The following is a 23,326-nucleotide window of genomic DNA, read 5'->3' as shown; positions in this document are numbered from 1 at the left end:
ACTAACCAGAGTTCTCCGCCCGAAGCCACCCATCACCTTCGAGAGGCATATGAAAAAATCTCGGCCGAGTACAGGGCGGGCCACCTTGTGGCTATATGACTGGTTCTGGTGCCCGACAAGGAATGGTCACCTGGGGTGCCAGTGGATATACCTGGTCAGCTGTGAGAACATTATACACGCGCAGAACTTCCGGATTCTCCACTTCAGGGAAAAGGTCGACGCAGAAGAGTTCCGACTGACCATGACGAGAGATCACGGTGGAGATAAGTCCGCTCACAATGACAACACGGACGCTTCTTGTTGAGGAACGTCTCGCCTTTGCAACAGTGTGGACGAGAAGTGGAGTTTGAAGGATACATGAATGCAAACATGATTTTCTTAATATCGGATTTCTCAGCCCTCAACTCGTTCGTCGATCTTCATGTCGTTCCGTAAGTGACTGGTGTTGAACATCAATACAAACAGTTTTGTTCAATGGGCCGATACTAAAAATTCGGTATGCCATCCGGACACTATCCTTCAGCCTTGAACCATCTCCCAACTCTCTCCTGTACTTACCAACAAGTTTAAGACATCGTTAACGGTAGCCTCCGTCCAGTAATCCATTCGCAAGATGTTGACACTCCATGCGGGCCGCTCAGCCAGCATTCTGTCCATCATCACAGCATCAAACCAGAAATCAGCTGTCTTCTTCTCTCTGTTCCAGACCCAGGTAGTGATTACTACGCTCTTCTGACGTAATTTTACAAACACGTCGTCTTGGTAGCCTTGGTCGCCCGCCATCAGAGCCTTTCGAAGCGTGAAGTCCGGTATACGTGTGGCCACATCCACTGCCGCTAATCGAGCATCGAGTTGAGTGAAGAGAATAGTAAGAGCAGGTATGCTTGGCTGATGATTCTTCTCCAGATGTGTGACTTCGGTGAAGCGTATAGTGTAGCGCTTGATACTTGAAAGCTTGTGTATAGAGAGCGGTGCAGCGATGCCAAAGGGTAGCTCGTACATCCACATCGCTGTAAGAGCGCTGAACTCCGGAATGAAAGGCGCAATGTCGATGTGCATACGGGAATGCTTTCGATTGCTCTCCTCAACTGTCAAGGGCGAGGTGCGCGGGAATCTTGCTGTTGTGCGTACCTTGTTGCTCAAGATGGATGATATGATCTCGGACAGCCAATGTGCTGGATACCCAAGTTCATGCAATCTGACGATAAGACGAAAGAAGATGGTGAGATTGAGTGGCGCGTATATGTAGCTGTCCATCTCAGATACAGAAGCAGGGAGTGCAATCTTGAGAAGCATAGCGTACAGCCAATGCTCGACTTCTGAACGTAAACTGAGATCACCTTGAGTGCGCTGATACGCGTGATAAAGATGCATTGGGTCATTGCTTCCCTCAACAGTTCGAAGGAGGATACCGTCGATCTTGTTGAGTGAGATAGTCTTCGCACCTAAGAAGTTCGCAAGATCACGATCCGTGTGGACCGTAGTATACTCACTATTAAACGCTTCTACCGAACGGAATGCAGTGTGGTTACGGCAATTGTTTGCCAAAGCGAAAGAAGATGGCTTATCCTTCAGCAGTGGTAGGACGTGAATGTAAGTAAAAAGGGACCCACCCACATAGTCTGGAATATTACTAAGATGTATACGATCGTAGCGCTGAGGAAAGTGATTGGGTCGATCTTTGACATCCTGCTTCGTGATTCTTCCGAGTGCCACTGTTACGTCACCTGTCATCATTTCGACATGTAGACGACCGGCTAGACCACGCACTGCCTGCGCGGTATGAACAAAGAACGGTGCCAGGTAGTCGTATAGATTTTGAGGGTTTTCTGGGTCGTTACCAATCCTTATGCATGCGTATGGCATGCTAGCGAGCCGGAACGGATTATGAACCGCGAAGACATCTTGTTGTATTTCGTTCAAGTTGGTCATATCTGCAAGCGTTACGTTAGGCTTCCAGTTCTGTTCGATGTAGTGCTTCAGTTTCATTGCACCCTGGCCACGCATGAGCATCTTGAGAAGCTTTCTGAGGGCGCGCGGTATCTCGTCATCAGGTGGTGATAGCAAACCGGAAACGATCCAATACTGGAGCTCTTCGTGGCATCCTTCTGAAGCCATACCCGCAACGTCGGTCTTCTGAACCGTTTCCTTCCAACGCTGTATGGTAGCCTTCGCTTGGGAGACGAGGTTATGGACGGGAAAAGCATCCGCCGCTGCTTTCTGCCATTGTTGAAGAGCGGTAATAATGGACTCGCGCCCATATTCGTACACAAACAGAAAGCCTGGCAGTGTTGCATCTCCAGCCAAAACTTGCAGGGCACGGCTGATAGTCAGTTGTAGGCATTCGTAGTTCTGGGCGGGCATGACGTAGCCGACATACAGGAAGAATAGTGTAACCAAGGCGACAGGAGGCTTGTTGACTTGGTCCGGCGCTGTGTTACCCACAGCATCTGCGATTTCTTCGAGTAGAAGTAAAACAAGGAGATGACGAGCTAATGCGCAGCCATTGATGTCGTTCACCGTGAAATGGTAATTGCACCTCTTCATCTCAGCCCACTGGTTCAGCACCCGCCCTTTGTTGACGCTCTCACTCTCGAAAGTCCAGATCATCCGGATCGTCTGAAAAAGATGTCTAGCATCGCCAATGCCTCCGAAGAAGTAAGTGATGGTCTCGGAAGCCGACGTATTCGATATGAGAAGATGATCAAATAGCGTCATAGCGTCATCGTTGCCCACGTTGAAGTAATCAGGAGCGATCGCGATAGCGGGCTTGTAGTGCGGTAGATTTCTGACGCCTAATCCGAATATTTTTGCGGCCTCAGACTCTCGACCTAGCGTAACACATCGTTCTATCTCGGCCTTCGAAGTCGACTCGCCCAACCTCTCCAGGAGCTCGTTCGCTTGGTCGTACTGCTTGAGATGGACATGCGCCTTGGATGCACGCAGAATTGCCTTTGACATTGCGCTATTATTGGCTACTGGTATCAGGGAGAGTGCTTGGCGTACGTCCTCGATCACTTTGGTGTAGTTGCCGAGCTCGTAGTGGACGGCAGAGATGTTCAGCAAGGGGCGATAATCATTCGGGTTTAGAGCAGCGGCTTTCTGGTAAGATGCGATTGCTCAAGAACCATCAGCGTCATTCGTGGAGGGCTGAGAGGGACCATCTACCTTTCGTGAACTGTCGCTTCTTAAACTGATTGTTGCCAAGTTCCCTAGCATCCATTTCTCCGTTGGCGTTGTTGCTCGACATCCTTTATGGCTGTCAGAGAGAATGTGTGAAGATCTCAGTTCTTTTGCGCATTCGAAAACACTAAACTTGTGGTTATACATGCGTTTGCTCTCGGTCGCAACGTGTACGCTAGTGTGTACACTTTCTAGGAAACGCGTGAGTCTTCCAGCTTTGGGGTGTATCACCTGTGTAGTCGGAGATACAGTGACAATTGGTTTCCATTCACCACGCTGTCCATGGTGCGAACAATGGCGATATGTGCCTATCCCTCTAGCTCACCTGCACTCTCACCTGCATCATCGAACCCTTTTCCCCTAAGGATTCAACTGCGCCCTCTACGCCATCAGCTATAGCCACACAGACGTGACCACAAAGAACACAGCACTATCTTACCGTCCACCCGTCGCACGGGGACCCACCTCTTACTTGCCACAGAAAAGTACAGCTGCGTTCAGCATGTCCCGATACTTTCCTACACCGACCAGGGCTAAGCCTCGTATCAACCCACTTATTAAGCTCTTCGTATGGCGATGCTCCAATGACGGATGTAAATATGTCAATGACACATTGGCAAGTGAAAGGGGCTACGTCCGAATGATCTCGACTGGCGAAGAACTTCCGGAGCCCATGTGGTACGGAGAAAAATGCGAAATGTGCCGCCAGAAAGCAGGGTAAGTTACGATTGTGCAGAATGTATACAAAATGTATGCTAACTTTGTATTTTCACCTCTGAAGTAAAGAGTGCTTGCTTCTGCAAGTCAAGCTTCTAACACCCTCTCAGCCTGTGAGTGAAGCGAAGGGCAACGACAAAGCTGTGGTAGACGAAGATGTTGAGAATGAGGGTTGATACGGAACAAAATCTACTTGTAAGCTCGAGTTCTGGATCTCCCCCGCATTGACGGAGGAATGCTGGACATGTGGGCAGTCCATTTGCTAGAAACACGCGTCGCTTCAAAGCTAACGGTCCATGCCTATATATGAGGTTTGATAGCACCAAGATTCCTCAAATCACTTCTGGTTCTTTTACATGTCATGGCTGATGGGATATGTGGAATGAAAAGGGCTGCTGGGTAAAGATCATCATATACATCACTGAGAACGCGTCAAGACGGGACGTGCTAGACCGGATCCGCTGTAGCGCGTCCTGTTCAGCCCGGGCTGAGCTTTCACTGATGCTGTGCAAATAAGAATTATCCTCGCCCTATGCTTCGCGGCGATCATGTGAAGCTGGATTAGCCAGTTCTTCCAGACCCAAACTATTGCGAAAACGTGCAGTAGGCACGGATTCTTGTCGTCTTTACTTCCAAGGTTGGAGTAAAAGCAGCCAACGAAGCTCTTCGGCCAGTAACGACTTCACATCCTGCCATACTCAGTACAACAATTGCCCTCCACACAATGCTCGTCATAGTCGCCCTCCAATCCATCGCAGTGGGCCTTACTCACATCGAAAGAGCTGAAGAGCTGAGTCCCACTCCTATAGGCTTCTATGGACGTGTATTGCGGAAGCCTAGGGCATGATTAGCACTCCTGCGCAACCTTTCAGCTGATCAGGCCCATTACCTGGTGATTCGGGAACACGAGCATGTCTGCAACGACGACATTGTCCCGTCTACTGCATGCAAATACTATGAGTTCAGCAACATCATCTGGAGTGAGTGGATCGCAACCGCTAGATGTCTGTCAGCAAGCCTGTCCGGAACCTAAGGCAAGTTGCAAAGACCGTACGCATAGACCTTATCTGCTTTCTCTTTGTCAAAGCGATGCCGGATGTCGTTGAACTCCTGTGTACACCATGTTAGCGTGAGTAGTCATAAAATCGCGACACTTACTGTCAAGACTTGTCCAGGATCTACTGTAATGATTCGGATACGTGTGCTGATCGACTCTTTCCTTAACGCATCAGTGAAGGCCCGGATCGCTGCCTTACTAGCGCAGTATATCTGCATGATTCTCAGTTCACAACCATTACGAGTTCAAAGCGGATTATCTGTCAGAAATGCCACGCACCGATCCACCAACATAAGCCTCTCGCCCAGCAATACTTCCTAACATCACAATATCGCCCTTGCCGCCGTCTGGCCGCCTCTTGAATATCTTCATCACTGCTTGCGTCATGTTGATCACACCTTGCACATTCGTTGCCCAAACATCCTGAATCACGTGTGTCGGTATGTCGGGTGCTTGTTCGACACCTGACATGAAGCCTCTTTTCGTGGTCGTCAACGAATGAAGTGGACTTGTTGATGGAATACACACGCATTATTGACCAGCACATCCACGTCGCGGAACTCGTCTGGTAGCCCTTGCTCTCCAAACATCGCCTCGATCTCTTCCGGTCTTGAGACATCAAGTTCCATCACGAAAACTTTCACGCCATCGCCAACTTCATTCTCTATTTCGGCGGCGAGTTCATGGAGTCGGCCCACCCTTCGCGCTGTAACAATAAGCTTCAGATTATTTGGTGATGAACGAGCGAGTTCGAGCGCAGTACTGCGACCGATTCCGGAAGAGGCCCCGGTAATCAACACGGTTTTACCAGAAAGATTGTTTGCAATCGAGTTGTGTGAGCGCATGCTTCCGTTCAAGTCCACAGAGCTCTTTGCGTGCTCGGATCGTAAGATGTGTGTGGTAAGAACGGGAGCGGGGATATGGCCGTTGATACCCCGGTTCCGCGAGGCAAGCTAACGAGCCGACGTTCGCGACGTTGAGTGGACATTGCATCGTCATCGCTCAGCCGTTACAATTACACCCTTGCGAATACTCGTTATGTCACACGCGATTACTTCGAACCAGCACCGCGGCGCCATTTCACCGTATTGGGTCCTTAGGCGTTCAAGGGTGCGGTGCCAATGAAGGATTGGGCCAAGATGCAACGCCGAAACGCGTTCCATTCTCACTCGGGTTGACATTGAGCGATCGACTTCTCTACAGAGCTACAAACACGGCTTCCACGCACACCTGCACGAGGTGCAGATAGAAACTCGCGTTGATGTTGACGATCTTGTCTTGATGGAAGAGCCCGCTCCACATGCAACAGTTCCTTCGGCAAGGTGGCGCGAATGTTCAGATGTTCGACAGGTACGCGGAGAATAGCGCAGGTTCACCGCACACCGGCATTTGCAAGCGAACACGACAATCATGTACAGAAATGGCTGCTCGAAACGCGGTCTCTCGGCAGAAGCTGGGATGGGCCGCTCCTTAACATGAAGCTAACACCGATGCATCTGGATGGGTGTTGAAAAGTTGCAAGCGAGGTACCAGATGACTGGGCCGCCCGTGTTGGCGCCAAGATTGCGCGCCTCAACCGGAGCCGTAACCTTTTCCTGACTGCCGCATCTCATGGCTCACGCCACTTGAGTCAACATTTGACCGTCTCAGCGAGATATTATCCGCATCCCACGACTGTTCGCCGCGTTATGCATCCTCAAGCAAATCAAGCAAGAGCAAGGATGAGAGATTCATGGTTTAGGTGATTGAAGCCTCCGTGATGACTATCTTTTCCCCTAAAGCATATCATTGACAGGTATTGAACCAGATCTGGGTCCGTGAAGAACAAGCTGCCTGATCATGAGACTCCCATCAGTTCTCCTACCATCAGTCCGATCCCTGTCATATGGAATCCTTCCCCCAGTTTTCATCGTCCTTTCTTTTTCCGAATCAAGAGTACGAAGCATTGAGCATGCGATGCCATGCGTACTCCTGTACCACAGACTGTTCAGAGAATGAACGCTTCATATAGCACAATTTACCTCGTGAACGCTGTCTAGCGCATCAACCTATCCACCGTCTTCTGCATCGAACTACGAAGATGTCTGACCCTAATGCAACGCTCATCGAGTGTCGCGTTGAATACGCCCTTGGAAGTGTCATCATAGCTGCAAGATTCTTCACGAGATGGAAGACACTGGGATGGCGAGGCTTTTACTGGGATGACTTCTTTGCATTTTGGTCGTGGGTATTCTTCACTCTCATTTACGTTATGGTGGAGTATCTCAGTAAGTCGAACATGGCAGTGAGTTCGAGATTTGGTCGTTTGACTGACAACACCCAGGCATAATGGGTGCACCTATAGCCATGACCCAAGAGCAGCGTGAAGCACTCCCGCCGGCGATGCGAAAGTCGATGCGAGAGGGTGCAAAGGGCATGTTTGCCTCGTTCTACTTCTTGATCTTCTTGGTTTGGAGTCTAAAAGGCTCGCTCATCATTCTCTTCCTCCGTTTGACGTAAGCGCAGTCCATGATGCTCCACAAGATCAATACTGACTTCCGCGCACAGGAGAAGTACTAGGCTCTACTATTATGTTCAAGCCGTAGGCGCTATCTCGATTGCTGCATGTATAGCTGCCATCATCACCCAAACCACACACTGTCTGCCTTTGAAGAGAAATTGGCAAATTCTTCCTGACCCAGGCAAAGAGTGCTCAGCTGGCATTGTGATTAACATTGTCATTGCTGTCGGAAACGTCTTGTGGGTATCTTCTCACAATCCAGCGATACATAACTAACGCATGATACAGAGTGGATGCTTTGTTGCTCGTTGTTCCGTTATGGATGCTGAAAGATGCAAAGATCAGTCTATGGCGGTAAGCTTAATTCCTATCCAAGAGAAGTCAAAGCTGATACATTTTCACAGCAAAATTCGAGTCATCTTTCTCCTGTCTCTCGGTCTCTTCGTCATGGGAATGGCTATTGCACGCTGCATTTTGTCCATCGGCACCTCCGTCCAAGTGGCTCTCTCTTCAGTGTGGGCACAACGCGAAGCCGTAAGTCTATCATTTACACACAAGCCATAATTTCGGTATCTGATCGTGTGCAACAGATCGTGTCCATATTCGCAGTGAATGCACCCGTCATCAACAGCCTCTTTCGTGCAGAAACATGGGCAACAAGACACTCTTCGAGCGGCTACGTATCCAAAGACTCCCACCGGTCGCGGACAAACACCAGTACGTTGGGAAAGAAGAAAAAGACCGGCTTCGAGATATACAAGATGACGGATATCGAGACCAAGATGACGGACTTTGAGACAAGCAGCAAAGAGAGCACGTCGGAACTATTCAAAGATCCAATGCTATCTCCAGTACCTTCGCAGTGGAGATGTTCAGCGCGAGGAGCAAGTCAAGATGGTAACCCCGGACGTATGGCTTGAAGGGATGCGGGAAGATACCCATAGCCCCTGAAGCTGTCGTAACGTCCCGCTGATTGGCGCTGTTATCCGGCATTTGAGTTCCTTCCGCGGAGGAGAGGGACTGCTTGAGACGTCCGCCTAGCATTTTGTTACATACAGTCTATCTTTCATATCGCATATCACCGCAGATGTAATTCACTACTCTTTTTGCCCAAAATATAGTCCTTGTAAATTGGGGGTCGCTAGACAGCAACAATAACTCAAAGCATACACTTGAGCCGCTCATCTTACGACCTGCACGATAAGGCCACCCCAGCAATAACAGTCTTCTCAGCCGAGTCATGGACACATGTCAACGTACACTAAGGATCAACTCCCTGATCAACCCCACATCTGCCAAGACCTCATTGCCGTTCGCGGTAGGCGATAAACCGTAGGATGACCAGGGTCTGTAAGAGGCGGAACTAGAGAGTCGTGAATTTGCGAACATGTAGTCAACAGTACAGAAGCACGAATCATGCCAGGAACTGATAAGTATCCCACACTATCCGGCTCATCGCTCTCTACCAAATCAAGACTCATTAAAACTTTTCAACATGTCATCTTTTCAAGACACAATCAGAAACCTAGACTCCTTACAGCCCTCACAGTTCTCCACAGACGCAGAGCGCTACGAAGCTAAAGAAGCAGCGCGCCGCCTTTTGAACCGTCTCGAAACGCCATTTGAGCAAGGCTGGAGGCTGTCTTTCGAGACGCCAGTGCTCATCGCCAGTATCCAGACCATCCTTGACCTCGGCATCTGGAAGCAATGGACAGAGGCGAATAAGAAGAACCCTGGTGCACCAGTGCATCTGGATCAGCTGCTAGAATGGGCCAACGCGAAGGCCGAGTCAAATCTGTTGCGTGAGTATAGATGCCATTAGAAGTAAGGATTATAGTGCTGATATTGTGGTTCGTAGGAAGGTTTTTGAGACACATCGCTGCGCTATATGTACTAGAAGAGACAGATGTTGATACCTGGAAGCCTACACCGTACTCGCTCTCTCTTGGCGATACGGTATCGCATACCGACCAAATCACACAATGCGGGTACGTGAAGCCATCCTCGATCAGATTCCACAGTGATTCATTAACGCAACTCTCAGTACCGATCATACCGTTCCCACAGGCGTCAACCTCCCGTATTTCCTCAAGAAGTACAATTATGTCGAACCAGTCGACCTGGCCAAACTCGACAACTACCGCGATATGACAGGCGGAAAAGACTTCTTTGCTACTTGCGCCGCAGACCCGGTGGGCAAGGGAAGTAGCTTCATGGGTCTGATGACCGCGCTACGGAACCATAAGATGAGCTGGACAGATGTGTACGATACGAACCGCATCGTCGATGGTGCTGATGTCCAGACTGAAAAACCTTTGTTTGTGGACATCGGCGGCGCGCACGGTCTCGATACTTCGCGTCTTCTCGACAAGCATCCAAACCTGCCTGCCAACGTTCTGGTCCTGCAAGATACTCCCGAAGTAGTCGCAATGCCCATTGAAGACTTGGATAAGAGGATAGTGAAACAAGCCTACGACTTCTTCACGCCTCAACCTCAAAAGCACGCACGCGCTTACTTCTTCCATGCCGTGCCCCACGACTGGCCTGACGCGGACTGCGTTCGCATGTTCTCGCAAGTGGCCGCTGTGTTCAAGCGCGGATACTCCAAGCTCCTGATCTACGAGGTTGTGCTGCCGAAGAAGGGAGCCACGAACTTGATGACGACGTTGGATTTGCAGCTCATGAACTGCACAAGTGGAATGGAGAGGACAGAGGAGCATTGGGCGAGATTGTTGAAGGGAGCCGGATTTAGTATTGTAGATATAAGTCGGCATCCAAGGGCCGTGGAGAGCGTTATCGAGGCGGATTTGATCTAAGTGGTACGTTGGGCGTATTGATCGTCCTGTATGTTCACGTTTCGAGTCACAATGGAGCATGCTCAGAAAGTCACTTCGAATAAGCTAATGCTATCTCTCCCTGAGAAAGGAATTTGATGTCCGCTCTACCCTTCAATCCAATCTCGCGCCATAACTTAATGACCTTGCCCATGCACCTCAACATCCTCGCTTCTTTCTCTCCGCTTCCTGTTGACGAGCCAAACACAAGGGTGTTCAGCAATAAAGGCAAATACATTGTTTCGCACGAAACCATATGGCAGGTTTGCAGCAATCCAGCACCAATTCCAGAAACGTCGAATCTACCATGCTGAACATCGTAGGCCAGGTGTCTTGTCTCGGAAGTGAGGGCGTACGCATAGATCATGTTGCGGATTTCACCTGGGAGACAAAGTAGGGGCGATGCTGCGATCGCAGCCTGATGGGCTGCTAGTGTGGTATGAGAGGATAGAGGACCGAGGATTTTGTTGTGGGTCTTTCGTGGCCGTTTGTAGGATCTGAAAGTTTTCGAAGACTTTCTGAAGAGAAACTTTGTGGTTCTTGAAGGTTCAAAGCCTTCTGCCTGGCCAGGTTTTGTAGACATCTGTGGCTCTTTGGACAGGATTGAAGCATGCAGGGTCTGCAACGTCGGATTGTAGCACGAGTTATGCATGATACAGGAGGTAATAGTGTGTAAATGGCTGCGCTTTTGATGATGGCTGATGCATCCAGTGGTATGTGTGAGGCTTGAGATTAGAAAGAACTGGTGGAGGCTTCAGGCGTTGGTACCAAAATATATATTTTGGCCCACTATAGAGTTGTAATCATCAAAAGACACGACCATATTTGCTACCGTTGCGAATTGCACAATAGCTCCATGGTTGACTGTTCGCTACCAGGAAGTGAGGGCACGTCTACCTTTGCCTCAGCTATTTTCTCGGCCTACTATCATCAGCTGAGACCCTATTCTAGCGCTTGACTGCAATGCTTACAGTATGATTGGTCTTGACATGCTTCGCACATACCTTGCGCCCAAGTAAGTGAGCGCTCCAGCCGTGGGGCCTTCCAGACTACGTCCACTCTCCCCTCGAATTGAGTGCGCGTGTCTCGAATCATCGATGCATAGTCGACATATATGAGTTCTTCATAGAGCAACACCACTCTTTTGGCCTGGGAATGTGGTTTCTTCGAACTCGATCTTGGTGATGTGCTGTCCGGGCACAACGATCAGTCCAACATAACGACTATTCCAAGCTACGGATGTAGATGGATTTCCCGACTCTTCCACCGCCTTGCGAATCGTCTCGGCTGATGGCGCACGGTACTCATGTGCCAGCGCAAGAATGATGTTACGGCCCTATACCGTGTCAACACAGTGCAAGCTCGTACACACGTCATAGCCCACCTTATCCGTGCATTTCATCTGGCCTCCAAAGACGCGTCCATCGCTGGCATGTATGCGTAGACTCTTGCCGACGAACTGATTCAGCCAGAAAGTTGCTTGCTCGTTGTCCATGTTGGGGTTCTTCTTTGCTCTGGGGAAGAGCCAGCTGTAGCGGTTGGTCCTCCTTGGGGCTAACATTTGGCTTCTTGGAAAAGAGGGGACCGCGATGTGGCTGTGTAACCTGGAGGCTGGAGTCGTGGCTTGAGAGGCCCGTCGGGGAGGGGGCGGCCGATGTGGCTTGGCGCGTTTGACGCGTTTGCGCCAAATTTCTGGACTTTGCGGAGCCCATGCGACGTAGAGAGTGGCCATACATCCCACCATGTCTTCGATACGGCGGAGCTGCCAATCAGCCTTGCTCAGGTCACACAATGTCTGTCTGTACGCCAATAGTCCAAGGCGCGCATTCTCTCGCACGTCGGTGAGCTCCAGAGGTCCGTACCACACCTGCATCGCCCTCCCACTGCTTACCATACTTACACGGACATAAGGCGCTCTCCCAAACTTCCTCCCACCCTCTAAGCCCGAGCTATCAGAACTCCTCTCCAAGTTCAACGCCAAGATTCTTCTTCCCTCTCACTTGACCAAAGAACAACAGAAGCTTGTCTACTCGGAAGAATCCCGCGCAAAACTCGAAGCCGAACCCGTAGAGATCACCCTGGGAGATGTCACGCTTCCTCTCGAACACCTCGACCGGAACAGAATGCCAAACCGGTTCAAGACTTTCAGGACGATAGTAGCCGAGAGCGAGACTAAGGAGGACTGGGAAAATGTCGTCAGATGCTTGGAGGGATTCGAAGAGGCGGGCATCAAGGTCCAAATCGCGTGGCAGGAGCTAGCCGTAAGAAGATTAAATCTAGCCGACATGCATCATCTTATCCTCAAGATGTTGCAAAGATCAAAGGCGACAGGCGTGAAGCTGAGCAACTTGGGTGTGCTGCGACAAGTATTGAGGAGTGTGCACGACAAAGCTGCCTTGTCGGACTGGGCAGAGGAAGAGACAGCCAAGATGTACAAGCAAGCGAAGCAAATTGTCGAGCTCATGGATAATGAGGAGCACCACAAAGTCCAGAAGCGCAAGCATCAGTCTCGTCAAGGTGACTGGAGGGGCAGGCCTTCTGTTGTTGCACTGCCGACCGAACTGGCTGCTGTGCTCGCCGAGCGACATGGCGGAGACAAGGAACAAGTCAAGAAGCTATCGAACCGTTTGGTAAATGCGCTCAAGCAAAGTGATTACACAGTATGTCTCCAAAAAAGCTTCTCCAATAAACACAAGGAATACTGACAAGCCTTCCTAGGCCTGGCTCGACATGACGTCCTTACGGTCCGGTACTAAAGCCGATTCATTCAGAAACGTTACCACGCAGTTGTCATTCATAAAACAACACAGCCACGATCTCCTTGAAGCAATGATTGTGTGGAATGCACTGAAGACATCTCGCAAAGTACTGGGTGCTGAAATGCCCATGGCCGAAGAGGCACAGAAGTTCGAAACTAAAGCAGAGCAAGTCCTGACGGAGGGCATGCAGTCGTTGGAAGATATGTCCAAGGACAAGACGGGCAAGTTGCTGAAACCAGCGTTTGTGAAATACGCCAAGGATGTCTTTGAGAAATCCAGATAAGAGGCGGGCACCAAGAAGTTAGATGTAGAAAGATAAGAATACGCCAGGACTGGCTGTCATGTAAGTCCGTGTACTGTATCATAGCGCTGAAACGAATAAGGAAACGTTCCTTTGCTGGTGACCACAACACTTTGAGCATGGTCATTTTCGGTTGTATCGTCTTACATCAATCAAGTAAACGCAGTCTCACCATCGCAGCGTATCAGATCATGGAAAGCTTACATGGCTTCTCTAGCGCCGGCACCGACTCCCTTGCTTTATTTGGCCCCATGAGACTGCGCGTAATCTAGTCTGACGCTGGGCACTTTTTGAGGACACGAATGACATTACTAAATCTCATCAGAACATGCATTGTAGACCTTGGCTCGAATCACGAGCAAGCGTGGGAAACATCAACTTCGTTCTATATGGAATAGCTCCTCACTCGGTCATCGTGTGTCTGATTCTTGATTTTGGTATTCAACTTTCATTCCATATGGAAGGAAAGATGGTGCCCTCCAAGTATGCACGCTGGGTAACTACGTGTGCGTTCACCAATAGCATTAGCACCTTTGTGTGTAGTTCCATGATCGTTACGGCGTTCGGCGTCATATCGTTGGGATGACCGTGTATTTGAAGCAACCGGCTTCAATCAACGCGAGTGACGAGCTGCATTTATAGACGCGGTTCCAATGTCTCAAGCGTAAGCGGTTGCGCGGGTGTCGTTTCGTGGGATGAGTACCGACTCCAGCACTGCTTTCACCTGACTTGTCACCTGCACCTACCTTTCACGACGCCTAGCTGCGTATACTATTGTCTCACAGTTCCCGAATTTGCTTGTGCTTGATCACATGGGCACTTCTCTATATCTACTTTGCTGCGTTGCAGATGAACGTCACAACGCTCAACCACACCCGCAACGAAATCGCAATCACAACTATCTAGTAGACTCCAAAAATGAGCGTAGCAGCAAATTCATCTCCATCTCCGGCAACTGGGCGCATAACCAGCTCAGCTCAAATCCTCCCCAATTGGGACACTCGCCCCATTCTACGCTTCGATTTCCCCACCGCCCAAGCCCAAGAAGCCTTCCACCGCGCCTTCTTACAAGTCCGCTCCGAAAAGGATAAAGCTACCTTCATGGCACGTTTCTTTGACAACTACGACGGCCAAGTGTCGATCCCACGACGCGTTGTCATGGACACGAGTCGTGATGAGCAAGTGGCAAAGGAGGTACAGCGAAGTTTAGGGGTAGTAATGGATACCGACAGGGATCTGGAGGTTGCCAGAAGACTTCAGCAGCAGATGGATGGAGACGACATTGGCGGAAATCGAATGAACGCGCAATTATACAATGGACAAATGGCAAGCCTTAGGCAGCGTCGACTTGTTTTCGAAAGGAGACGTCAGGGTTACGGCGGGACGGGTGGTTTAGGCTACAACGGCGGTGTGGGTCGGATGGTAGACCGGTTTAGAGACATGTCAGTTCACCAGCGTGTTGCACATCCTGGCTATCCTCCACAACAACCACGCCAACCGAATTACTACAATAACAGCTATGGTGAGCCGTGGGCATACGGTCCAGGTGACGGAGGATACGGGAATGGAAGCTATGACGCTGGATACGATCCTAGGTATCGAAACTGGGGTCAGTGGCGTAGAGGCTACTAAGTCTGTTAAGCACCAATGTTGGTCAACTATGGAGACTCTTGGTGTTCGAAACAATATCACATATCTAGAAACGAGCTGATGATATAAACTGTACACGCCAAAACCAAACCCCATAGTAGACCTATTCGAACATGATAGGGCTGTTCAGAGATGCGCCAGGTCCCTCTCTCCACTGGCGTAGCCTCCTGTGTCTCCTGCTCGACGAATCTTGTCATCCGAGTCCTGTATTGTGATGGCTTCCATACGTTTCCGCGTTGCCAGCCGCGCCATAGCGCCCTTTGGCTTGTTTATTTCGATGTTTGGCGACGACGGGCTTTTAGGCGAGCAGGTAAGGGATGGAGGACTCTGTGACGTAGGGCTCTGTGACGAGGGACTCTGCGGCGGGGGAGTCTGAGGCGGAAGTCTTGGTGTACCGGCAACTCGTATCTTCATCCTAGCTGGTCGCCATTCCCATGGCAGAGGACATCTCTGCACCAATTCCGCAGAATATTTAGCCGGGCAAGATGTAGATCGTGGCCTGACAGATGCCGTAGGTGGGAGTTTGTATGGAGGATTCCATGTGGGCGAAGTAGTGGGGTTTGAACGAGAGGTAGTGACCCGAGAAAAAGCAGCCATAACGGAGGCAGTACAAATAGCAAAAGGCAGTAGTGATTCAAGAAATTTGGCGATGTGAGGGTTATTGTGAGACAATAATGCACTAGCGATATGTGAGGCGTGTTCTGGCGGAACCACCAGGGTTTTGTTTAGGTTGGCGAGCATTGCGACTACTTTATTGTGATAGTATGGCGCTTTCCAGCGTAGATGCTTAGATGGCGGAAGGAGTGACTTAAGGCAATCGACCGTTGTTGGTGCTCGACATTAACACTTGGAATGCAGGGACGACCGGCCCATGATGTACCGTACAGCCATACCTCGACACAATAAATACACGATGGTGAATATCTCCAAGGTCCAGTGTCAATGACGCGCCGTCTCTCGTATCGTTGCGGTCACGTTTTGATGGGTTGTTTAATAGATCATTTCGTCAAGATTCGTATTCGTACAATGGTATCACTCTTCAAATCCCAGCCACTCGCCGACATCTTCGCCTTCGTCACTATCGACCATCTCTTCATCCGTTGTCTTGTCTTCGATGGCTTTGACCCCAAAGTCAAGCTGTGCTGACTTCTCTTTCTCCTCTGACGGCTGTGCCAAAAGATATTCAATGTGATAGATGTTCTCGTCCGCCAATCTGGCGAGCTCAGCTTGTATCGTACGAACAGCTTTCTCAACACTTCTTAATTCAGCCTCGAGGCCGCCCTTGTTGTCCTTCATCCATCGACCATGCTTGCTGAGGAGCGATTCGATCCACAGCAAATTGAACTCTAGATGCGGAGACTCATCGGCCTGAAGAGCGACAAATCGTAATAGGCGACCTAGATACACTGAAGGCAGGTCTTTGACTACCAAAGCTACGCTGCCTACGGGTGTGGCTTCGTATACGCGGCGAACCAAATTGCGCTCGTTGAGGCGGAACGCCATGACCAGTGCTTTGAGATAGTCCTTTTGTGCAAGAGTTTCGAGAGTTGTAGCTGGGGTAACGGTGATGTCTAGGTCGAATGGATCGAACTGGAATGTGTTGTCGAGTGAGTAGATTAGTAAACCTTCTGTTGATGCGGCACAGAACGCTCGTCCGGTGGGTGAAAATGCGACAGCAGGTACCCGTACTTCGGGTCGTGTTCTCCGTGCGCCAATGCCTTTTTGCGCTCCAGGCAAGGTTGTGTCTCGACGATCTTCCAGGTCTGACGCCTCGCCTTGATCGTCAATAAGACCTTGTGGCCCAGCATCTGTGAGCAGCTTGCTGTTAAGAAACTCTTGCGTGCCATCGAGAGATAGGTTCACGGATACAGTGAACTTCTTGAGCAACACACCCGACTGAACATCGTACAAGCAAATGTACTTGCTGTTCCCACCAGCCAGTACGCATGTCCCGTCTGCGCTGTATTTGACCGACGTAAAAGCTTTGGTGCCTGCGACGTTGGCCGCCGTTCTTCGATCTGACATCTTACGACCACCAGAAACATCTCGCCGCGCGTCGACGCCGTTTTCTTGTGCAGCATCGGAGACATTCCAGAACGTAAGCTGCCCGTCAAGTGTTGTCACGGCTATTTGCTTTGAGTCGGGGCGGAAAGCGACAGATAGAATGTCGGCCATGAGTTGCAGCGGCTCACTTGTTTGCGTGCGAGCAAAGATGTTCCAGACGCGGACGGTCCTGTCCCAACTTCCGCTCACCAACGTGCCTGCATCAGGGGAGAATGACAAGGATGATACAGGGCCCTCGTGGCCAGACAGCCTATCAAGCAGCTGGCCGGTCTGGACAGACCAGATGTGAATGTCGAAAGAATCGATAGAACCTGCGCATACGACCTCACCACTCGGGTCAACGGCCAATGATGAAAACGAAAGTCTCGAAGGTGCCGTGAATGTGCGGAAGTTGCGATACCGGTGGAGATCCCACGCCCTGACAGAACCATCGAGACTGGCTGTGAACAGGACATTTCCCTTCTTTGCAAATTCGCAGGCCGTTACACCGCCCATGTGTTCGGTAAATGTGACGACACAGAAACCAGAACTGACTTCCCACACCTTGATCTTTCCGTCGTCAGCCGCCGTTATTATGCGCTGGCCGTCTGGCGAGTATGCGATCGTGTTCATTGAGTCGAAGTGCCCCTGCTGCTTCAGAATGTACGATTCCGACTGCCACTCCCAGACCAGCAGCTGCCCGAGCTTCGATGCGCCAAAGGCGAGCCATTCTCCGGTCTTGTTGATTGCGACATAGTCAATATCGTTTTGAGAAATGCTGAGGCTGGAGATCTGAGCAAACTCTGGCAGCTCGTGAATGAAAAAGGCACCGTGAGAGAAGCCTGTAACGAGTAGTTTCGACTCGGGATGGAAGCTGGCGCATGTGACATGTGCGTTGTTCTGGTGGAAGAAGTGGCGCTCCGCGATGCCCCACTGTAGATTCTCGTCGTCGTTCTCATCGGCGTCGGCTGGCGCATCGTACCGTAGCATGTATTTCCATACAAACAGTGCACCGTCCTTGCTGACTGTGTAAATGGTCTCTTGATCCTTGGAGAACCAGGCGCCGACTACTTCCTGCCTGTGTCCACCCAGCGTGGTCTGCGCATGCCCTTCTTCTTGATCTACACTCCAGATGCGTGCTGTCATGTCCTTGGACGCGCTAAGGAAAAACCTCGAGTCGCTCGACCACTCTATGCTCTGCACATTGTTGTAGTGTCCTGTGTATATCCGGTGTCGCACAAACGGCGCAAACTCTAGATCGCCCTCTGCGACGTCTGGAGTAGACGGGGTGTGCCATACTTCGATCTGCCGTCCTATGCCTACTGCAAAATGCCGACCCGAGGGAGAGAAAGCGATCGAGGTGACTTCACCGCGGAGAGAAAAGTGGTAGAGAACGATGCGACGAGGGACGTTGGTGAGGACTGCGCGACCGTCTTGGTCGACTGAGAGGAGGAGATTTCCGCGAGGGTTGAGGGCAAGGCGTGCGATGTTCTTCCGGTGCGCAAATGGAAGTGTGTGTGATTTGGAGCTGGGCGGAATCAGCGCGCGTACATTATTGTGCAAGTCGCGGGTTGAGACTCACTTTACAAGGTCGAAGACAGTGACCCGGTTACCGACCGGTGATAGTAGACATGTGCCATCTGGAGTGAAGAGAAGGTTGCCTCTGCTGTAGACGGTGCCCAGCAGGTTGGAGAACTACAAAAGTCAGTCGCGGACATGTGCAGGGCAGCATTGGACTTGCCTGAAAGTCAGTCTTCATCTTCAATATGTCTTGGCTGCAGTCTCGTCATGTCGTGGCGGGCGTGGTCGCATCTTGAACTTTTTCGAAGCTCGGATCATGCTTAGACGCGCTAGTTGGGTAGGCTGCATTAGTCGCGGTACCCCGTTCAGGGTCAGTGCTTGCCGAATGGGCGACTCTGAGAAAGGGGACCCAAATTGTCTACACCACCACGTCTCCTCACCAGACCCTGTACCACACGCCTTTCAGTATCCTCACTGCTGGATTGCTTCTCATCCGCAACCTTTACGTATGTCTGCACGCTGCCTGCCATCTCCTACGAGACTTGCCATAGCTAACATTGCTCCCCAGACCCCATACACACCAGCGGTCAACCACACATCAACGCCATGGCCGAGTCCGCGTCCCCCATTGGCATTGCCAACGTACGTGTCCCCTCTGCCACAGCTACGCCTTGAACTCGTATATTAACATGCATCGCAGCTGCCAAACCAGAGGTACCATCCACAGAGCGGACACGCAAGCATCGGGTCCTAACATAGCACAGGCACAAGATTGTTGCAAAGCGCGGTGCTGCCTTCACCATAATGGTACGAACATCGTCCTCACCAGAATTCACCATCAGTCTAACTTTTGCAGGTTGCTGGCGAGTCAGGTCTCGGAAAGACTACCTTCATCAACACCCTCTTCTCCACCACCATCAAGAACTATGCCGACCACAAGCGACGACACCACAAGCAGATGGACAAGACTGTCGAGATTGAGATCACCAAGGCCGAGCTCGAGGAGAAGTTCTTCAAGGGTAGGCAGAGCACCATTGGACTGCCCGTCTCCTTCAACTAACACCCCCCAGTCCGCCTTACTGTTATCGACACCCCTGGTTTCGGTGACTACGTCAACAACCGCGACTCGTGGCAACCCATCATCGAGTTCCTTGACGACCAGCACGAGTCGTACATGCTGCAAGAGCAACAACCGCGCCGCTCTGATAAGATCGATCTCCGTGTTCACGCCTGCTTGTACTTCATCCGCCCCACCGGCCACACCTTGAAGCCCCTTGACATTGAGGTCATGAAGAAGCTATGCACACGCGTTAACCTGATCCCGGTTGTAGCCAAGGCCGACACATTGAGCCCAACAGACCTGGCCAGGTTCAAGGCGAGGGTAAGATGCTCCGCCTGGATAGCATGAGCAGATACTGACCGCTATTAGGTGCGCCAAGTGATCGATGCTCAGGGCATCAAGATCTACACTCCCCCACTCGAGGACGACGACGCTGCCGCCATGCAGCACGCACGCGGCCTCATCGACGCCATGCCTTTCTCCGTTATCGGTTCTGAGAAGGACGTTCAGACCAACGACGGCCGTACCGTCAAGGGCCGCCAATACGCTTGGGGTGTTGCCGAAGTCGAGAACGAGGAGCACTGCGACTTCAAGAAGCTCCGCGCCATCCTCATCCGAACCCACATGCTTGACCTCATTCACACTACCGAGGAGAACCACTACGAGGCCTACCGTGCCGGCCAGATGGAGACAAGGAAGTTTGGCGAGGCGCGCCCAAGGAAGCTGGACAACCCCAAGTTCAAGGAGGAGGAAGAGGCGCTCCGCAAGCGTTTCACCGAACAGGTCAAGGTTGAGGAGCAGCGCTTCAGGCAGTGGGAGCAGAAGCTCATTGCTGAGCGCGATCGCCTCAACAAGGACCTTGAGGCTAGTCACGCAGAGATCAAGCGTCTTGAGGGCGAGGTGGACAACCTCCAGGGCAGCATCAACCGCTCTCACGGTCGTCGCTAGACGCAACCTTCGGCGTTGGTGGTGTTGCACGAACAGAGATGGTGCAGTGATTCAGCATGGTCGCACTAATTCTCCACATTCTTCCTTCAAGATTCCCCTTCTGTTTCCGTATCTTCGGTTCTCATATGTCTGTAATGTCGCGCCGCTATGGGGACACTGTAGGCGACGCGTATCTGGGCTTGGGCTAAACAGCATGTCACAGCTTATAGTTCTATAACTTGGTATTAATCTATTATGAAGACCGCTGGTCACTACATCTTGCTCATGGGTATATGTGATGTTTGAGTAGCTAAACTTGAAGTCCACCAAATACCCTGTCCAATTCCTCGCCTTCTTTGGCCTTGGTCTCCGCTTGTGGATCTAGATCCATGAGATTCTGCACCGGCGCTCTGTCTTCCTTCTTCGCTCCTCCATCACTCTCCTCTGGCTTCAGTATATGTACACCACTATCTAACCAACCCGGCGCAACTCTCCTCTTCTCGGCGAGATCCTCTTTCTGCCTCCGTTCTTCCCACTGCGCCAATGTCTTCCTCGCGTCGGCCTCTAGCTTGGACAGATGTTCTTGTAGTGCGACACATGATGTGAGAATCTGGTCTGGGTGCGCTGACGTGCCGGATGAAGACATGACGTATGCGGGCTTCGACGCGTTGGAGCCGTCTTGTTGCTGTTGGGAGAGGATCGAGGGAGGAAGCGTCGAAGGTAGGGTTACGTAGGAGTATGGCAAGGGGACCGAGGTAGGAAGGGAGAGGAAGGGGGAAAGTGTCAAGGGAACTTGGGCGAGAAGTGGATGTGGGTCTACGGAGTTGACAATGTTAGTATGGGGGTTTCTGAGACGTTGTGGTAGAGGGTATGTGGGAAGATGCTATGCGATGCGCCGTGCCGGCCAGACTTCACGAGACGATTGTCAAGGTCTCGTAGCCTCACTCGACAGTTTTAGCAGCCACAAACTAGGTTTGAAATCGCGTGTCTGCGCGCTTGTTCTGGCTACACACGTGTATCGTATCGCAGCGGATGTGCATCGTCGTGGGAAGGTCTGGAGAACGACTCACGTTCGTCATGCATATCCAATAGGACTGTACGCGTGTCTGGAATCTGGCCAAAATTTGCCGAAGTAGCAGCACTCAATTGTATAGGGCGTATATTTGGCTATTGCAAGTACGATGGGTCGTGAATTTGCGGGGTATGCTGATGTCGTCGGGGTTTGGGGTGTATGGATGTGGAGCTGCGATTGTTGGTGGGGAAGCTGGGCGGAGCTGCCGATGCAGGTACCAGACTTGGAAACAACGATCACGCATGATGCACGTGAGATCCTTCTCGGACGCTTGTGGGGTGCATACACGAATGCTTCATTTGGGTAGTGGTCTACTTCTAGGGTTGATGCAGATGTCATTCTTGAGTCTTGGACGGGTACAAATTATTATCATGTGCATTTACATCTCATCTATTCATCGAAATTACAACAGCGTCCTGAACTATCGGTTCATGCGTAGAGCAAGACATCATATAACTAATGGTCTCACCGTTTTACCTAATCTTCGCAGAGCAGGTGAACGGTCTCGGTCCTGGAATGGTATAGCTTGTTGGTTTCGGCCAGTAGAGCTGAAACTTGATGCCTGGATCTGTCGCTTTGTATGCACCTGGGAAGCTGACTGTAACTGGACTGGCAGTACCACCTCCTGTGACGTTGATCTGAGCACATTCCATGTAGAGTTGAGCACCCGGGTAGTTGCTCGCAGCATGGAGAGCGATGAGTTCGGCGCGGAGGAGGTACCTGATAAGGACTGTGTCAGCCAGAACTTCATGACATTGTACAGCAGAACAAGCCGAAAGAGAAAGGTGCAACTTACTGTCCGCTCGGAATGCAAGACGGAAGCACAAAGTCTACTAGACCCTTGTTGTTGTAAAGCCTCGTAACTGCCCATTCGCCATTGGCATCCATTCCATCTTCGTAGATCTTGAACCACTTCAGTCCCGTCACTGTGGTAGACAAAGCATCATCGACTTTGGCGAGATAGATCATAATGGGGCCCAGATGACCGGGGTCGATGGGATCTGACTTATCCGTCTCAGGTTTCGAATCAAGCGTGTGGTGCCACTCGGCAGTGAGCTTGTCTCCGGCTTTGACCTAGCATGTTGTAAGCCGAAGCCATGTGGCGTAGCTTGCTTATTGCGAAACCGACATACATTGATAATGTCTTTGGGAAGAGGCGTTCTGTAGGGGTTTATGCTGTATGTGGATCAATATAGCGCTTGACCTTGCGCTTTGTTATGATTTACCCGCCATTACATATGACATCGTTGGACGTTACGTCTTGGATTGGTCTGAAAACCGAATGAGTTACAATGCAGAAGATGATTGTGGGTTGCAATACCCGTCATAGGTCTGTGTGTCGTGCTGTTAGGACGCGATTAGTAGGAAAGTTGGTATGAGCATGCTCACCGGCACACGGATTCCTTTGGTATGTCCTTGCCCCACGCCGTTGACGTGCAATTGAGTGAAGATCGTATGCGCCGATGTGCTAGCTGACAAGAAACAAGTGACCACAGAGACCTTCATAGTGTAAATGTTTGCTCAAAATCACAATGCTGTTCACAACGACGACGGCGAATCTTCCTATATGGTACCATGGTGTACTGTTTTCTGAGTTGTCCAAATGGAACACGGAGCCATTGTCCAAAGTCGGTTGGGGACTCGGCTTCGGCACGTGTGCGACTGGCAATGGAGGCGTGTGACCAGCAGTCCTTTATTTCTC

General features: G+C 50.9%; 11 protein-coding genes across 11 annotated transcripts; 5 read left to right on the top strand and 6 right to left on the bottom strand.

Annotated features, from left to right (window-relative positions):
• Positions 1-519: 519 nt before the first annotated feature.
• GT037_001772 (uncharacterized protein) lies at positions 520-3,250 on the bottom strand (the record flags this gene model as incomplete). Its single annotated transcript, XM_038926819.1, has 2 exons — positions 520-3,098; positions 3,169-3,250. 2 exons carry the CDS (start codon positions 3,248-3,250, stop codon positions 520-522), a joined length of 2,661 nt encoding a protein of 886 aa, XP_038790111.1.
• A 435-nt stretch (positions 3,251-3,685) lies between these two features.
• GT037_001771 (uncharacterized protein) lies at positions 3,686-4,076 on the top strand (the record flags this gene model as incomplete). Its single annotated transcript, XM_038926818.1, has 2 exons — positions 3,686-3,900; positions 3,965-4,076. The coding sequence occupies 2 exons, from the start codon at positions 3,686-3,688 to the stop codon at positions 4,074-4,076; spliced, it is 327 nt and encodes a 108-aa protein (XP_038790110.1).
• Positions 4,077-4,768: 692 nt separating this feature from the next.
• Positions 4,769-5,802, bottom strand: GT037_001770 (uncharacterized protein; the record flags this gene model as incomplete). The annotated part of the gene is made up of 5 exons (XM_038926817.1): positions 4,769-4,898; positions 4,955-5,010; positions 5,059-5,169; positions 5,237-5,435; positions 5,486-5,802. 5 exons carry the CDS (start codon positions 5,800-5,802, stop codon positions 4,769-4,771), a joined length of 813 nt encoding a protein of 270 aa, XP_038790109.1.
• A 1,235-nt stretch (positions 5,803-7,037) lies between these two features.
• On the top strand, positions 7,038-10,273 carry GT037_001769 (s-adenosyl-l-methionine-dependent methyltransferase; the record flags this gene model as incomplete). The annotated part of the gene is made up of 9 exons (XM_038926816.1): positions 7,038-7,224; positions 7,281-7,452; positions 7,505-7,696; positions 7,746-7,811; positions 7,862-7,991; positions 8,048-8,366; positions 9,017-9,259; positions 9,316-9,445; positions 9,502-10,273. 9 exons carry the CDS (start codon positions 7,038-7,040, stop codon positions 10,271-10,273), a joined length of 2,211 nt encoding a protein of 736 aa, XP_038790108.1.
• A 1,141-nt stretch (positions 10,274-11,414) lies between these two features.
• Positions 11,415-11,786, bottom strand: GT037_001768 (uncharacterized protein; the record flags this gene model as incomplete). Its single annotated transcript, XM_038926815.1, has 2 exons — positions 11,415-11,627; positions 11,676-11,786. 2 exons carry the CDS (start codon positions 11,784-11,786, stop codon positions 11,415-11,417), a joined length of 324 nt encoding a protein of 107 aa, XP_038790107.1.
• Positions 11,787-12,082: 296 nt separating this feature from the next.
• On the top strand, positions 12,083-13,333 carry GT037_001767 (uncharacterized protein; the record flags this gene model as incomplete). Its single annotated transcript, XM_038926814.1, has 3 exons — positions 12,083-12,092; positions 12,203-12,951; positions 13,010-13,333. The coding sequence occupies 3 exons, from the start codon at positions 12,083-12,085 to the stop codon at positions 13,331-13,333; spliced, it is 1,083 nt and encodes a 360-aa protein (XP_038790106.1).
• A 936-nt stretch (positions 13,334-14,269) lies between these two features.
• On the top strand, positions 14,270-14,983 carry GT037_001766 (uncharacterized protein; the record flags this gene model as incomplete). Its single annotated transcript, XM_038926813.1, has 1 exon — positions 14,270-14,983. One exon carries the CDS (start codon positions 14,270-14,272, stop codon positions 14,981-14,983), a length of 714 nt encoding a protein of 237 aa, XP_038790105.1.
• A 144-nt stretch (positions 14,984-15,127) lies between these two features.
• Positions 15,128-15,598, bottom strand: GT037_001765 (uncharacterized protein; the record flags this gene model as incomplete). Its single annotated transcript, XM_038926812.1, has 1 exon — positions 15,128-15,598. The coding sequence occupies one exon, from the start codon at positions 15,596-15,598 to the stop codon at positions 15,128-15,130; it is 471 nt and encodes a 156-aa protein (XP_038790104.1).
• Positions 15,599-16,033: 435 nt separating this feature from the next.
• Positions 16,034-19,095, bottom strand: GT037_001764 (periodic tryptophan protein 2; the record flags this gene model as incomplete). Its single annotated transcript, XM_038926811.1, has 3 exons — positions 16,034-18,572; positions 18,627-18,739; positions 19,006-19,095. The coding sequence occupies 3 exons, from the start codon at positions 19,093-19,095 to the stop codon at positions 16,034-16,036; spliced, it is 2,742 nt and encodes a 913-aa protein (XP_038790103.1).
• Positions 19,096-19,171: 76 nt separating this feature from the next.
• Positions 19,172-20,573, top strand: GT037_001763 (cell division control protein 12; the record flags this gene model as incomplete). Its single annotated transcript, XM_038926810.1, has 6 exons — positions 19,172-19,207; positions 19,266-19,279; positions 19,330-19,372; positions 19,422-19,584; positions 19,636-19,946; positions 19,995-20,573. The coding sequence occupies 6 exons, from the start codon at positions 19,172-19,174 to the stop codon at positions 20,571-20,573; spliced, it is 1,146 nt and encodes a 381-aa protein (XP_038790102.1).
• A 289-nt stretch (positions 20,574-20,862) lies between these two features.
• Positions 20,863-23,130, bottom strand: GT037_001762 (uncharacterized protein; the record flags this gene model as incomplete). Its single annotated transcript, XM_038926809.1, has 7 exons — positions 20,863-21,400; positions 22,102-22,344; positions 22,421-22,698; positions 22,758-22,800; positions 22,851-22,895; positions 22,946-22,968; positions 23,014-23,130. 7 exons carry the CDS (start codon positions 23,128-23,130, stop codon positions 20,863-20,865), a joined length of 1,287 nt encoding a protein of 428 aa, XP_038790101.1.
• Positions 23,131-23,326: the final 196 nt, after the last annotated feature.

This window comes from Alternaria burnsii, assembly GCF_013036055.1.
Source record: "Alternaria burnsii strain CBS107.38 chromosome Unknown 750, whole genome shotgun sequence".
Lineage (NCBI taxonomy): Eukaryota > Fungi > Ascomycota > Dothideomycetes > Pleosporales > Pleosporaceae > Alternaria > Alternaria burnsii.
This window is presented reverse-complemented; position numbering and strand designations above follow the sequence as displayed.